General features: G+C 43.6%; 1 protein-coding gene across 1 annotated transcript; it reads right to left on the reverse strand.

Annotated features, from left to right (window-relative positions):
• Positions 1–231: 231 nt before the first annotated feature.
• On the reverse strand, positions 232–15,147 carry LOC129844028 (eukaryotic translation initiation factor 4E transporter-like). The gene is made up of 19 exons (XM_055912404.1): positions 14,838–15,147; positions 13,800–13,977; positions 13,648–13,721; positions 13,390–13,517; positions 12,911–13,170; positions 10,377–10,569; positions 9,345–9,544; positions 8,308–8,446; positions 7,334–7,513; positions 6,781–7,106; positions 5,824–5,904; positions 5,440–5,623; positions 3,781–3,878; positions 3,258–3,397; positions 2,959–3,031; positions 2,512–2,626; positions 2,054–2,329; positions 1,653–1,808; positions 232–1,480 (listed from the first exon to the last, which is right to left on the reverse strand). Exons 2-19 carry the CDS (start codon positions 13,923–13,925, stop codon positions 1,281–1,283), a joined length of 2,949 nt encoding a protein of 982 aa, XP_055768379.1. The 5' UTR covers positions 13,926–13,977; positions 14,838–15,147; the 3' UTR covers positions 232–1,280.
• Between the last annotated feature and the right edge of the window lie 480 nt (positions 15,148–15,627).

Genomic DNA, 15,627 nt, shown 5'->3' on the forward strand with positions numbered 1-15,627 from the left:
TGAGTATACTGTAGGATGAGTCAACATTTGGGTATGTGTTAAAAGAATATACATTTAAGTGAGATTTGTCACTGGACAGTGACAATAACAAATCAGGCAATGCCACAAATGATATTGTATCGGTCTTAGCAGCTCATTGTTCAAATATGCAGTATGCACACATTTTCCAAGGCTCACATGTTAACGCTTCAGCAATCTTAGTTCAATACGCACAAATAGAGAACAAAGCCATTGTGATACATTTTTTTTATTGAACATTTTATTTATTCTGTGCTTTTATAACTTAATAGCACATTAAACAAACTGAATCTCTACCACCTACCCCCAAATACGTGATAACGTGATTCAGAAGTGCTTCTCTGTTCCAGTGACTGGCAGAGGGGGAGGGACGCAGTAAAGAAAAAAAGCTGTGGGCTCTCAAATCTTACCTTAATTCCTTGCATCATTTCACCTTCTCAAAAACACATTGGAGAAGGTCCGACAGGAGGGACCTCATGCCTTCTCCTCCAATACTGTTGAAAAGGCGGCAGGCGAGCCGATGGGATGCAAAGAATCATGGAAAGAGTAACTGAGAGTCAGAAAGGCACAACCAGCCCTTGCTGTTCCCCCTGTAACACTCCAGTCACCTTTCCAGACAGGGCAGGCAGTGCCACTGACTGACCAAGCCATAGGGAGGACATCTTTTGAGGGGGTACACGCAGGGCAACTCCACAATCAAACATTGAACTTGCAGTCACCCCTTTCTCAGTGCAGTTCAAATCCATGGGGGGGAGAAATAAAACTACCAGGACACGACAAAGAAGCGCCACTACCCTCGCTTCACGGCTCTACTCCGTCTGACTGCGGCAGTCCGCACTTAAACAGCAAGATACAACCTTCCCCTTACCAAGAAAATGAAATCATATTTATGTACAGGTAGAAGAATCAGATCCATTCCTACAGTCTGTACAATGTTAAGCATATAAATTATTTACTTCATCTTTACTGCAAAAAAAGATAGACTTATCAAAAAACATATCCCAAAACAAAATATGCTGCAGAAAAGAAAAAAATCTTATAGAACTCATTGTCTTTCCCTTAAGTTGAGGCCTCTTCAATACTCTTACCAGTGACTTCAAGGTTTAAGACAAAACATGGACACAGACTTTGTTCTCCAGGATCTGTGCTTAGTCTTAAATTAAAGTCCACCTTTTTTTTTTTTGTTAATGGGGAGGTGGAAAAAGGAGGGGGAAAAAATGAAGTCTTCCTTTATCCAGCATTCTGGTTGTATGTAACTCTCCTCAGGGCTCGAACTCCAGTTCATCTACACTTATGACCTTAGCAGGCATGGAAGGAAGGGGCTGCTGCAGCACATCTGAGCCAAACCACTTAGACAGACCAGCTCCCCCCACACTAGTGGGGCTACCCCCATGTTGCTGGGAGTGGCTCGTCCGGTGAGGGCCGAGGTCCCGCTTCTGGTGGCCTGGGATTGATGGATGCACTGGGAGAGAGAGAGAGAGAATCAAATTCATCAGTAAAGGCCATTCGGAACATTGGGAAACTAATGTCCTTAAAAAAGGGATCCACTGTGCCAAGACTCATCTCTGCATAAACACTAGTAAAACAGGTGTTCATGTTGAACAACGACAGACTGAACAGAAAATGTCACTTACTTGGTCTCGGTTGATGCTGCATTAGCTGCATGTGATTGCTGGCTCGGGGAGGTAAGAGGGGGTGTCCTGTCGCCCCTAGGGGGTAGAGGGGTTGTCCTAGCAGGGCAGGGGGCAAACCCTGAAGCTGAGCGAGGTCAACATGGTGTGGAAATATGCCTAGGATGGAAAATTAAATGTCAGTGAGCTCCTCAGCAGTTCCCACACACCTCAACCAAACATTGCAGGTTAACTCATCCTGAAAACAAACTCCAACTATAGTTTTTCTACATAACCCTGGTAATATAGGCATGAGTGCTAATTTCAATAGACCAACTCATCTTGGCACTATAAAACCCATCGCAGTGGCCTTATGTGATGGCTTAGAATAGCTAGGTACTGTAAACAGGTAGACCAGTACTAACCTGCCTGCATCAGAGCAGGGCCTAGCTGCTGTGGCTGGATGCCCTGGGCCAGCATCCTCTGCACAAGGCTGGGATGGAGCTGGGGCGGAGGGGGGCGCACCATGGGCACATGTCCGTGGGATAGCAGTGGTATCGGGTAGATGGGGCACGGGTGACCGGCAGAGCCTGGCCTGGGGCGGTCCTGGACGTGCTGGCGAGCCTGGGAGGCCTTCACCCCTCCCAACTGAGAACCACTACTGCCTATCCCATCCAGAAAAGAGCTGGGAGAGCGCCGGTCTATAACACAGACGCACAAATGCTACATTAGACAGCAGCAAAAACAACATTGCACAAGTAAGGAGCAGAGACATGGTTTTACCTGAGGTAGCCTTCAATGCATTTCCCAAACAATGTCATTACTGACATGCAAACCTCTGACAACAAAATTTAGAATAAAAAACAGCCGTTGATGAACGTACCCTCTTGGGAATGGCCCTCCTTGCTGTCTGGACGACTACCTGGCTCATCTCGACTCTTCTCTTTCGTCTCGTACATCTTACGGATCACAGACGTGGGCACGAAAGAGGGTGACAGCTGTACAACACACAAGCATCAGTAGTTAAGTTATTTTAGTTACATAGAAAAAATTAAAAGTAACATACAACTTAAACCAGACAGTTGATCAATACTGAGCAGATGGGTAATGTCCACTTTAAAGGAAGAGTAACAGACATGTGCTTATTTATCAAACTGTTTCCTGAAACCACTATGGGTTTGAATCAGTGGAGGGATTGAACAAGGCTACAATGTTATCACTGGAAAAGTGGAATGAGTGTTTCTTATTGGACAAGTTCAGGTAGTCCCGCCCCGTTTTGGTTTTCTGGTTGGCGACTAATGAATACGATGCAGACAACCTTTCGACGTACCATGCTGGTGACTGTGTTGCCAGGGGAGTGTCTGCCTGCAGGATGAGTGCCTGGACCAGGGGATCGGTTCATCCTGGGTTGCCAGATAACACACGTCAATGTAAATCAAGCGATAAATAAAAAGCCAACATTTTCATGCTTTGACAAACTTTTAAAATCCCAATTTATACTTAAACCAAAGTTGGAATTACAGGAGGGACGTGAAACTCCCAACAAAAAAATCAGGTGCCCCCCCATAAGACTTGAAATATCAATGTCAAATTCTAACCCTACTTCAAAAGCGACAAGAACTCAGTCACCTGTTGTGTTGGTAGACCTTGTTCGGAGGCAGTTTGTTGTAACCGGTCTGGAAGGCGTTGTGGGCATGGAGAGCAAGGTCCTGCTGGTTAATCAGAGCCTCCAGGTCAGCCTGGTCCACAGCCATGGACAGCGCTCTCATCTGGAGGCAAAGTCATCAACCACCAGTTTTTACTTACACCACGAGTCAAACGCATTCCACGGAGGGCCGAGTGTTTGCGAGTTTTCACTCCTCCCTTGTACTTGATGAATTAAGGTCTAATTGGTAAAGAGCTCTCCTCACCTGGTTGTCTAGGTCTTAATTGAAAGGGAAAACCAAAGCCTGCAGACATTCGGCCCTCAATGAAATGAATGACACCCCATCTCAGGTTTCAGTTTGCATGCCATAATTGTTTGGTTACCAAGACAATGCAAGATCTAACAAAGGGTGTTGCACCATAAACAATTATAGATTTGATGTTAGACGTGCTTCAAATAAGGGTTACTGTCCCAACATTGGCCAATTTGATAAAGAACATCTCTAACCTGTTGCTGGTGTAGGGTGGGTCCATGTCCAGGGCTGAGGGATCTATGCATATCTGGGAACTGCTCCCCCATCATGGGCGCCGCACCAACAGGATACCCTGAAACAAGACCAATCAGACAAATCACTTAAAATGTAGGAGTACAATGAGGGAAGTGAGTTTGATAAATTACTAAAAGTTAATGAATAAAACATTGGAGTGTTCCATGCTCAATCAAGTACAATGTACCCTCAAATAGTCACTTAGGTGAGACAAATTTTCAGCGATCCCTTTAAGGGGTGGGCCGTTACTGTGGCAACAGCGGGACTCAAACGTCTGAGATCAGCAGTGTTGGAAACTTAGTGACTGTCCCTATATTTCTTGAGTTATCAGACTGCACCAGCCACTTAACGGTCAAATATTCAGGCGACAAATTCAGCTACTTCTCAGGCTGCCTTTGGGGGAGTTTAGACATAGCATTTAGCGATTTTTCACACTCAATTCTACAGCAAACGAGAGTGGGAGAAGATGTCTGTGCAGAAGTCACAGCAACAGTGCACGTACAGGAAGGAAACACGGGTAGGAAAGGCAAAAACGCTATGTCGGGGACCGCAGCAAGGCAAATGGGTGCTGTGACATCGTCACGGCAAAACGCCACCTATCGATTTATCAAGGTGCCAGGAGACGATTTCGCTGAAACATTTGGTAGCATTGGAGATTAGATGCGCCGACGTCTCTTTCCTAGCAGTTGAGCAAGGTCGAAAAAAGATTGACAAACAATTTAACGTTAGCGTGTGAAGAAAATGATGTGTTTCTTGGCAGCTTACTAGTCACTAATAGACTTTCAGATAAATTCAAACTTCATGACTGTGAGCTTCTAAAAATGAATCTTTCAGGAGCACAGGTTGCTGCACGAGGTGGGATATGAGACTACAGACTTACCAAAAACAAATCGCAACATGTAGTGTTGGTCCCATGTTTCATGAGCTGAAATCCCAGAAATTGTCCATACACAAAGCTTCATTCTCAAATTTTGTGCACAAATGTGTTTACATCCCTGTTAGTGAGGATTTAAACTTTACCAAAATAATCCATCCACAGCATATCAAGAAACTGATTAAACAGCATGATCATTACACAGGTGCACCTTGCACTGTTCTTCACCTTCAGGATCATCTAATGGGGGGTGCTGAGGAGTATTTCTGTCTGTAATAAAGCCCTTTTGTGGGAAAAAACGAATTCTGATTGGCCGGGCATGGCTCCCCAGTGGGTGGGCCTATGCCCTTCAAGGCCCACCCATGGCTGCACCCCTTCCCAGTCATGTGAAAAGCATAGATAAAGGCCTAATACATTTATTTAAATTGACTAATTTCCTTATTAGGAACTATAACTCAGTAAAATCTTTGAAACTATTGTGTTTCTATTTTTGTTCAGTATAGTTCTGTGATTAGCTACCCGCAATGAAACAAAACCGCAGAATTAGTTTGAAAATAGTTAAGGCAGCAATTTCGTTGCTATAAATCACAACCTTCACGTCCTCATACTTGACTTGTTCAGTTCTCACATCTATTTTTAGGCGCAAATTCAAAAGTGGTCGCACTGTAGGGCCCAGTTGTTTCCGTAGCTACAGTGTGCCCTAAATTAACACCCCCCTTTGCTTCCATATTGATGTAATGTTTACCAGCGGGTGGCCGCATGCGCCCATGGAAGTAGTCAGGCAAAGGAGCCCTCTGTAGGAAGAGTGGAGGCGATGGCCCCCTGTGCTGAAGACCAGGCCCAGGGGGTGGAGGGGCGTCAGTGCTGCCTAGCACGCTGTGGAGGGTAGGGGAGCCGCTACGGGGAGGGCCCTGGGCACCTAGAAGCTCCTGTAGCAATTACACACACTGCTCAGACAGGACCAACACTCCAACTGAGCCACATAACATAACACCAGCCCCTTATTCCTTCGAAAGCACCCCAACCAGAATGCTACAGGCTATCAAACTCAACAGCTTAAAATAAGTACTATTTTAACAGAGTTCCACACACCCACCCTGATAACACGAGCTAGCCCCAAACTACACACCTGGAATACGTTCTTCTGCGATGGGGCAGGCACTGTGGCTTCAGGCAGGGGCACTATAGCAGGGTCTGTGGGCTGATTGAGCTGTAATGGGTGGAAGAACGTGCAATCAGACAGCAGCCTTGGTTGTGGACACGCTTTTAAAACCAATCCCACTGGGCATTTTTCACTTGCATAAATGTTATGCATCAGACCAATTAACATTGTTAGACATTGCTACAATGTTGTCAAATGTCCAAATACAAGTTACTTAGACATCATCCAATGGAAAATTATGAGATTGTAATGACTTAACTGTAACAACCTATTTGACTAAACTCTAACGTTGTAGCAGATGACCAAAATGCAACATTAATTGATCATCAGATATGAAAAGCCCATTGGGATGGAGAAGAGCATATCATGGCTCAGCCAGAGGCAATGAAATGGTCCTGAATGTAGATATACCTCCATGCCCAGAGACCAAAGTGACAGACCCTGACAAATTCTCCAGGGCACAACCCCCCCCTCCCCAAATGTCCCAGGACATAAGGGTAATCCAGTCTAATTTGATAAAGGTTAACATTAAGGTTTAATATAAATACAAATATTCTGTATGCAATCATTTGATTGACATGTTAGTTCATAGGGGTTCATGTGAATCGAGAACAACTCTTGGGAGGAACTCAAACTATACAAATTTATGCCCATCATTTTCCAGACCTGACAACTATTAGTCTAGGAGTTCAGTTATGGTTAGGATGCTAGCTTGCATGCATCATTTGGTTTTGAGAACCTTTATGTAGCGCTTACATGTGATGTAAGAGGCCAAACTTCAGCAGCACACGCGCAAGAGTCAGTTTACCTGAAGCGGCATGCAGCTCAAAGCCGCTAAGGTTTACACATCCAGCATTACCTGAGGCAGCTTGCCGACAGGACAGTCGGTGCTTTTAAAACATCATCCGAGAGCGGCACACTTACGTTGCTGTTCACTTGGTTGGCTTTGGGGTGGGTAGGCAGAGTTCCACTTGCCTTCATGCTGCTGACCAGCTTGTTGAAGGCTGACATGTCAGGGTCTCTGGCCTGTGACCTAGGCGGCCCTGCACTGGGGCCTACACCGCCTGTTAGAGCCTGCTCCAAGTGCTCAGCCATGAAGGGCGTGCCACTGCTTGTGCTGCCTCTGATTCCTCCCCGATGCGGATTCTGGTGCAGTTTCCGATGAGACTGGTGGTTCTGCTCAGAGCCCACCTTCAGCCCCTTCAGGCCTCCCTCCACCTCCTCAAGAGAGAGCACTACACCAGAGTTAGCTAGGGGACAAGATGAGGGCTTTAGAGGTGTTGGAAAAGCATACATATCTTACTACAAATTCACCATTTGACATTAGGCAGCAAACAAAAGAAAGCAGACTGAAACATGGAACTGCCTGGAACTGTTTAATAAGAAACAATTGTTTTCCCATTACAAAATGTTTTCGTGCTCTAATGAAACGACCAATGGAAATTAAGTACTGATCACATGAACAATTGCTACTTACTGCTCTGCTGTAGCCGTTGCTTGTTGACGTTGAGGCTGGAGAGAAGAGGCTTCAGGTCTATCTTGGCCTTGTGTAACAGCTCCAGAATGTCCACCTTGTCCCGGTGCTCCACTGACTGGATGGGGGTGAAGTAGGGGACAGGGCCCATCTGGCTGGGGGACGTGCAGCGGGGGTCTTGCCCTGAGAGACGGTAAGTAAGTTGCCAAAAAACTAATTAGAAAACGTGCGCAGTCATCAAAACAGAAAGCATCATGGAGTCCTTAGAGGGTTTTGTATGTAATTTCAGGAATTGTGGTTATTAAAAAAAATAAAAATAATTATGAACCGTCATATCAAAACAGAAACGTGGCTTTATGATTATATGAAAAATGTGTTTCAGGGTGGTCCTCCATATGCAAAAGACTGTATATAATTTCACATTATGAAATCATGTTTACATTTTTTTTATATACTTAACTAAATAAAAGAGGGCCAATGTTTGCGAGGATGTGTTCCAGAAGTTGCTAAATATGCATTTCCCTTACTTGAATTGCATGCTGGGTTACAAAAAACAAATATATAAAAATACAATGTGTATTTGATCAGGCCCGCCAGGATTCCGCAAGTGCAATTTCTCTCGCAAAATCAACAATGACTGCTCTTTTTCCACAGAAAGTAGTCAAATAATGGAAGGATCTCAAAAAAACCCTCATGGCAGTACAAAAGAGGGCTCGCAATTTCAACCAATCACTACACATGTAACGCATTACATGGTTCAATCAAGCCACATGTCAAACTCTCCCTCGTCAGCGCATTTTCCCAACAAATATTCCACATTGCCATGCAAAACCGTAGAATTGCAAAAAAAAAAAAAAGCATTTTTGTACGTAATTATCACAAAACATCCCTGCAAAGTCCTGGAGGGACTGTTTGATCCTTAAGGGCAACACATTAGTATTAATCCCCCCAAATTATTTCCGAAGCAGCCCTCTTACCAGCCAGTCTCTCCAGCTCCTCATGGGGGGTGGAGCGCAGGCTGGAGGAGTGGCTGCCCGAGGGACTCAGGTTGCTGGAGAACCACCGGCTGAAACGGCTTGCCGAAACAGGGCCCTCCCCCAGAACATCCTCTATCATCTGCAACACAGAACCAGAGGCCAGTCAGATGCAAGCTCCTGGTCCAGAGTGGCTGACTGCTAAAGGGTGGGTGTGAGCAAAGGTTGCACTTACGTTTACGGCGCTGTCCATCTGCACTTTTGGGCTTTTTTTTGGATACATTTTGTCAGTGCTTTTTGACGGTATTGTACTCTTTCTTCATTGAATCTGTACTTTATTTCCCTATCCCATAGCTAATTTCCTTTTTTATAGATTCCTTCGCAAGGTATTGTAATAATTGCTGAATAAACTGGAACAGATGGGCATAAATTTGCATTGACTGAAACCTAACAAAACCACAATACTGGAGGTACAACCTGTTGCCTTACGACAACGTTTCACTGGAAAATGACAACACATCAAGAAAACCTTAGAAATAAATAAACATCGTCCTGGCCAGGGTGACAATACTGCCACTACCACCACCCATCCAAACAGGCAAAGGACAGTACCATGTGATAAAACCATGGAACTAACCAGTGTAGGTTAAAGGGATAGTTCACCCAAATTACAAAATAATATTGGTTTCCTTACCCTGTAAGCATTTTGTGGACAAGGTATGACAGCAATCTATGCTTTGGTTTGATTTCCATGGCACAGTTTTCACATGTTAACAGATGCAAAAAAATTGCATGTGGAAACATTGCCAGGGAAACTAAAGCACGGACTGTCAAAATACTTGGTCCACACACTGCTTACTTGTTAACTGAAATGACACATTTGTTTCCTAACTATCCTTTTAACCTACACTGAACACTTAAAAGAAAAGGACCATGTGTAGCCAACTACAACCCAGTGTGTGATGCATTTAGATACGACTTAGAACACATTACTGTGGACATTAGCCCAGAGAGCACAACTTATAGCACCCAAAACACACCTTAAACATGCAGTGCTCCCCAGGACTTACAGAGGCCAGTCCTGGCATGGTCTTCTCCAGATTGAAGAACTCATTGAAGTCAAAGTCTCCAGATGTCTGCTCTGGGAGGACCGCTGGGTGTGGGACCTCCTGGTCTGCTGTAGAGTGAGAGTCTTTTACTACCTGCTCTGGCTCCTCCGCAAGCCCACCATTACATTCCACTGCAATAAACAGGAGTGCAAATAAACATTAAGGGTAGCTTCTTTCCATAAACAATCCGATGGCATACAGTAACATACAGAAAACACTACTGATCATTTGGTGTCTAGAGCCCCAAAAAAAGAAACCTTAGGACATACCTGTACATTGTAAAGGAAGAAACACTATGCTCATGGCCCACAAACATTGACCCTCACATCAGTGTGGTCATAAATAGAAAAGAAATACACTACGAGACATCAAGGAGCCTATTCAGACTTGCGATAAGTTCATTTTGATATTCTACGGTACTTTTGTATGCTTTTAAGCCAGTAGTTCTGAAAGTAGCGCCCACGAGCCAACTGTCGAGCCACGAGCCAAAATTGCCTACTACGTCAAAATGTACATATATGTGCACCAAGTTAATGCTCCCCTCGCTCTACTACGTGTTCATTCAATGGCTGACACTCAAACTGGCTCACGTGGGTGTAGTGGAAATTGTGCTGCACATCTTCCAGAAAACAGTTGCTTTCAAACTAGGGATTTCATGGCTAATTGAGGCAAGACTAATCCTGCTCAGACTTTGCATGTATGAACTACACATTCACACAGACAGCTCAAAGTGGGAGGTCAAAAAAATAAAGTAGTCCAAGTACCAGTGCATGTCTAACAGACTTCAGTAAAAAATAATCAGCGTTTATTTAAGTCCATATTTTGTCTACTTATATCAAGCCTGATCCGAACCCAAGAAAATAAAACAAATAGAACATGGCATCCATAACACCGCAAGGCCAATGGGATCATTTTTTTGGGACGATCCAAAAGTTAAAGTATGAAGAACCCAACATGACATGCCTTCTCTCACAGAGTCAGTCCTCTTCCTGGATCGTTTGGGTCGGCGCTTGTCCTCCTCCAGGATCTTGTCGTCAAAGCCAATGAGCTCTATAGTCTCTGATTGGCTGGTTGGGCCCCCTGAGAACCACTCCGGCTCCTCTTCTGCGTCGTTCCTTCTCCTCTCACTGAACACACGCTTGTCCCCAAAGTCTCGCTGCAGGGGGAAAAAATAAATATATATGACACACAAGTTTGGGGTCACCTGGAAAACAAGGGCATTTCTATAAAAACTTACAAAATTAGTTGACTATTTCCTATTCGTTTTGCAAGACATTGACATGGTTATAAATAATGATTAATTGAAAATGTCCTTCAAACTTGGCTTTCATCAAAGAATCCTCAATTTGCAGCAATTACAGCCTTGCAGACCTTTGGCATTCTAGTTGTCAATTTGTTGAGGTAATCTGATGAGATTTCACCCCATGCCCATACTGCAACTCGCTGTTGGCTGGGCTCCCTGCCTGTGCCACTAAACCCCTACAACTCATCCAGAACGCCGCAGCCCGTCTGGTGTTCAACCTTCCCAAGTTCTCTCACGTCACCCCGCTCCTCCGCTCTCTCCACTGGCTTCCAGTTGAAGCTCGCATCCGCTACAAGACCATGGTGCTTGCCTACGGAGCTGTGAGGGGAACGGCACCTCCGTACCTTCAGGCTCTGATCAGGCCCTACACCCAAACAAGGGCACTGCGTTCATCCACCTCTGGCCTGCTCGCCTCCCTACCTCTGAGGAAGTACAGTTCCCGCTCAGCCCAGTCAAAACTGTTTGCTGCTCTGGCACCCCAATGGTGGAACAAACTTCCTCACGACGCCAGGTCAGCGGAGTCAATCACCACCTTCCGGAGACACCTGAAACCCCACCTCTGAGGAATACCTAGGATAGGATAAAGTAATCCTTCTAAACCCCCCCCCCCCCCCTTAAAAGATTTAGATGCACTATTGTAAAGTGGCTGTTCCACTGGATATCATAAGGTGAATGCACCAATTTGTAAATCGCTCTGGATAAGAGCGTCTGCTAAATGACTTAAATGTAAATGCTTCCTGAAGCACCTTCCACAAGTGCCCATCAAGGCAATCCAACCTATGTACCATTTGGTCAAGTTGCTCCCACAGGTGACTGTGCTGGCCACTCCATTATATAGACAGAATACTAGCTGACTGCTTCTTCCCCAAATAGTTCTTGCATAGTTTGGAGCTGTGCTTTGGGTCATTGTCCTGTTGTAGGAGGAAATTGGCTCCAATAAGCACCGTCCACAGGGTATGGCGTTGCAAAATGAAGCGATAGCCTTCCTTCTTCAAGATCCCTTTTATCCTGTGCAAATCTTCCACTTTACCATCACCAAAGCACCCATAGACCATCACATTGCCTCCACCATGCTTGACAGATGGCGTCAAGCACTCCTCCAGCATCCTTTCAGCGTCTCACCCATGTTCTTCTTTGTGATCTTAACACCTCAAACTTAAGACGTCTGTCCATAACACTTTTTCCCAATCTTCCTCTGTCCAGTGTGTTCCTTTGCCCATCTTAATCTTTTCTTTTTATTGGCCAGTTTGAGATATGGCTTTTTCTTTGCAACTCTGTCTAGAAGGCCAGCATCCCGGAGTCGCCTCTTCACTGTTGACCTTGAGACTGGTGTTTTGCAGGTACTATTTAATGAAGCTGCCAGTTGAGGACTTGTGAGGCGTCTGTTTCTCTAACTAGACACTCCGATTAACGCAGATATTCCATAAATTAAAATAAAAAGCAGTTTCCAGCTATAATAGTCACAACATTAACAATGTCTACACAGTATTTCTGATCAATTTGATGTTATGTTAATGGACATTTTTTTTAATGCTTTTCTTTCAACACAGAATTTCTAAGTGACCCCAAACTTTTGAACGGTAGTGTAAATACATTTTAAAACACTTGAGTCACTTGTAAACATTTTATCTGACACGCTGTTAAATACCATGGGATACATTTAAAAGGTGCAATATGCAGAAATTGCACAGCCATTTCCTTTTTGCTTAAAATCCAATAATTCCCCTAATTTCCACTTGTGACAAAACAAGAAAAGTATAGTTTTGAGAACCATTGTACCATCTAAACTGCTGTGACATATCCATAACTAAAAATAATTTATTTTCAGCTGGTGTACAAAACCTAAAGTAAAACGCACAAAAAATAAACAGAAATAGCGCACAGACTAGATCACTTTCTTTTTTTACCTTTATTTTATCAGAAAGTCTTAAGACTTGCTTTCAATGAGAATGAGATCGATAACTCAAATTTCTACCTAAATTTGGTCAGGATACATATTGCAGCTTTAAAGAGGAAATAATGGAGCCTACACAGCTCCGGATGATTGTCATTTAGATTGATTACCGCAGAACGTATGCCTCCCCTTGAGGCACAAGTAACTGCCATTTTGTGGGGTCGGTACATACTGATAGAATATCCCTAAAAGGATAAATAGTTTCAATTGAATGCAGATCAGGAATCAACAGACACTAACCCGGAACCTCTTATCTTTGAAGTCCCGTTCCTTCTCCATGCGGGGTTCCCTCTCGAAGCCTCGCGCCGCCATGATGCGGCCACTGCCAATGCGCCGCGCCCCACCCAACCGGAGACTCTCGTTCTCCTTATTCTCCAGGGGGCTGATGGGGCGGCGGGTGGGTGCAGGCAAAGCATTGCCAACACAGCCCCCTCCAAAACTACGACGCTGGGGGCTGAGCACCACGTCCAGGTCATCCTCCTTTAGTCGCTCGCGGGGATCTGACAGCGTCACAAGGCACAAACATAACATTCACTATAATGTTTCATGTTGTATTTTACAAAGCATAGTAAGTGTAAGCAATGTGGTACATCTAAGGGTAGCCAAATTAATTTGAGCTCAAAACCCCTCAACCCTTATTGAATATGCAATAGACGATTTTAAATGTATGCCACAGGCATTTGAATTTCAGCTATGAATATAATACATTATTTATTTACCTGCAATTCTACGTTTTAGAGGGACCCTATCATCCACAAAGTCCTTCTTATATCCATCCACAGGAGAGCTGCACTCTGAGGTGGGGTACAGAGAGGCATGCCACTTCTCAGGGTCCCAAACACCATCACTGTGGTCCAAAAATGAGACCAAACCAGAGGGACAAACTCAACAGTTAGCATAGAACCAGCATGATTGGCTAAGACTAAGCTTTGTAGGGTGTCAAGTTAATCCAAAGTGTGACAAAGGAAAACACTCACCTGTCATATTTTTCAGAAAGACAGTCTGGCCTTTCATTAGAAATTGGGAAATCTTTAATCTCCAAAAGCTGCTCCTGTAAGAAATACACATTGTGAACCTAAGTCCATGAAGCAATCTAATAACTTGCACATCTATCAACATCTCAAAATACCTTGGTGTATCTGTAAGGGGATGGTCCTGTTGATTCCTTGACCACTTGGTCTTTCACCACCACTGTGTCACCATTCTCCTGCTCCTCTACACAAGCATCCTCCTCTACACAAGCATCCTTTTCCATGACTCTTTTAGGGGGCTAAACCAATGTATAGCGTCTGAGAATAGTAGTTGACCTGTTGAAAAATGAGATGCTGTTATGGCAGGCTTACCAAAAGTAATTACAATTCATAAACATAAAAGTAATTATATATTGCTCAGGAAGACTGCTGATAAAGTACGTGCAAAGAAATTAAAACAGCTTATTGGCACACTTAAAATGTAGTTTGTGTAGTAATATCGATACAATAGTTAAAGGCAACAAGCTAAGACCAATGACGTTAGTCGAAAAATCTAACGTTATACCTTAACACATTAAGCACCGAGGTATATGAACGACATTAGCGCAAGGGCTTCGACGTGGACTGGTGATAAAATCCGACTCAACCAATTTGCCAAAGGAAGCTGGCCTGGCAATATGTCTTCCATACCTGAGCGGCACAGGCAAACTAAGTCATAGCAATTAAGTAGCTAAATTGGCTACCATTAGCATGCTAGTAAACTGTCCAGAATTAGTCAGCAAGCTGTCAATCTAATGGAAGTAGTTAAGTTAGCATATTTGCGTAGTTAACTAGCTAATTGACAAAACTGCGTTGGTAGATGTAATTAATGCATATGTTGATGCCAACTTACAAGACCGGCGTCAAATCTTCGATGGACGGCTGACAATTAACTAAATTACACGACCGTCGTGTTTGGTTTACTGGTAACTAGTTAGCGAACATTAGCTAGTTAGCTGCCAAAACTTTAGTTTAGCTAGTTAGCCTGAAAGCCTACTTGTCGGCTAATCTGATAGCTAGTTAACGTTTGTGTTCGGCTATTCAATTGATAAACGCCGAGTACATATGTAACGTTAACCAAGCAAACAAACACGCCATCATATCACTCTGGATAAATTGCAGATACGTATATATGTAGAAGGTATCCATTAACTTACAATGCTGTTTAGAAAACGTTTGAAGCCGACTCAGAAGCTAGCTACGTTTGCTAGCTAAGCTAGCTCTATGGCTAGTTAGCCAGCTAGTTTGCTGGAGATAAAGCCTTCCAATAAGTGCGATACGTTTCTCTAAACAGCTAGGGTTGTTATTTTGGCCAACGCCCGTGATATATCTACGAACCGAAATCCAAACCTATACTAGCGTCTTCCTGGGATTGTATTCGAATGTTGAAATATACTTCTCTTCGGTCTCTTTTCTCAGTCGTAGCAGTGATTTTTCTCCGATCACCGCTTCTGAATGAGGGTCCTTCGTAGGATTATATAGTGCCCATCACTAGTGCCTTACTCAAACATATGAAAATATTATAAATCATTAATTTAAACCACTACTGTCTTTGACATAGTTTCTTTTGATTACGAAATGAGTATATATGGATTTAGATGAAATATCAACGACTGCTTGTATTTTACGATTGAGTAATTTTATATCAGGCATTATGTATGGCCAGCTAATTGTTGACATTACATAGCGGATCGATGAAAGCCCAAACTGATCGATAATTGTCATACTTTCAATGTACTTTTAAACAAACTAGCCCTTTCCTTAATTAATAATTTGACGTATAGGCCAACCAAATGCTACTCAAAACATCCACATTTTTTATTTATTTGTAAATGATACCATACCCTGTCATTTTAGGGTAAAATTCGATGTGATTTACATCACGCTCATCAGTTCAGTATTTGTACAGAGGGTTGCTACAGTAACGTTTGCAAGACAACACGAGGT

The sequence above is a fragment of the Salvelinus fontinalis genome, chromosome 3, assembly GCF_029448725.1.
Source record: "Salvelinus fontinalis isolate EN_2023a chromosome 3, ASM2944872v1, whole genome shotgun sequence".
Classification (NCBI taxonomy): Eukaryota; Metazoa; Chordata; class Actinopteri; order Salmoniformes; family Salmonidae; genus Salvelinus; species Salvelinus fontinalis.

Coding starts and splice junctions, on each gene's coding strand:
- LOC129844028 (XM_055912404.1), bottom strand. CDS start 13,925: ATGGAAAAGGATGCTTGTGTAGAGGAGGATGCTTGTGTAGAGGAGCAG. Junction 13,171..13,389: donor TCTAAAACGTAGAATTGCAG/GTAAATAAATAA, acceptor TGACGCTGTCAG/ATCCCCGCGAGCGACTAAAG. Junction 7,514..8,307: donor GGAGCTGGAGAGACTGGCTG/GTAAGAGGGCTG, acceptor ACCGTCTCTCAG/GGCAAGACCCCCGCTGCACG.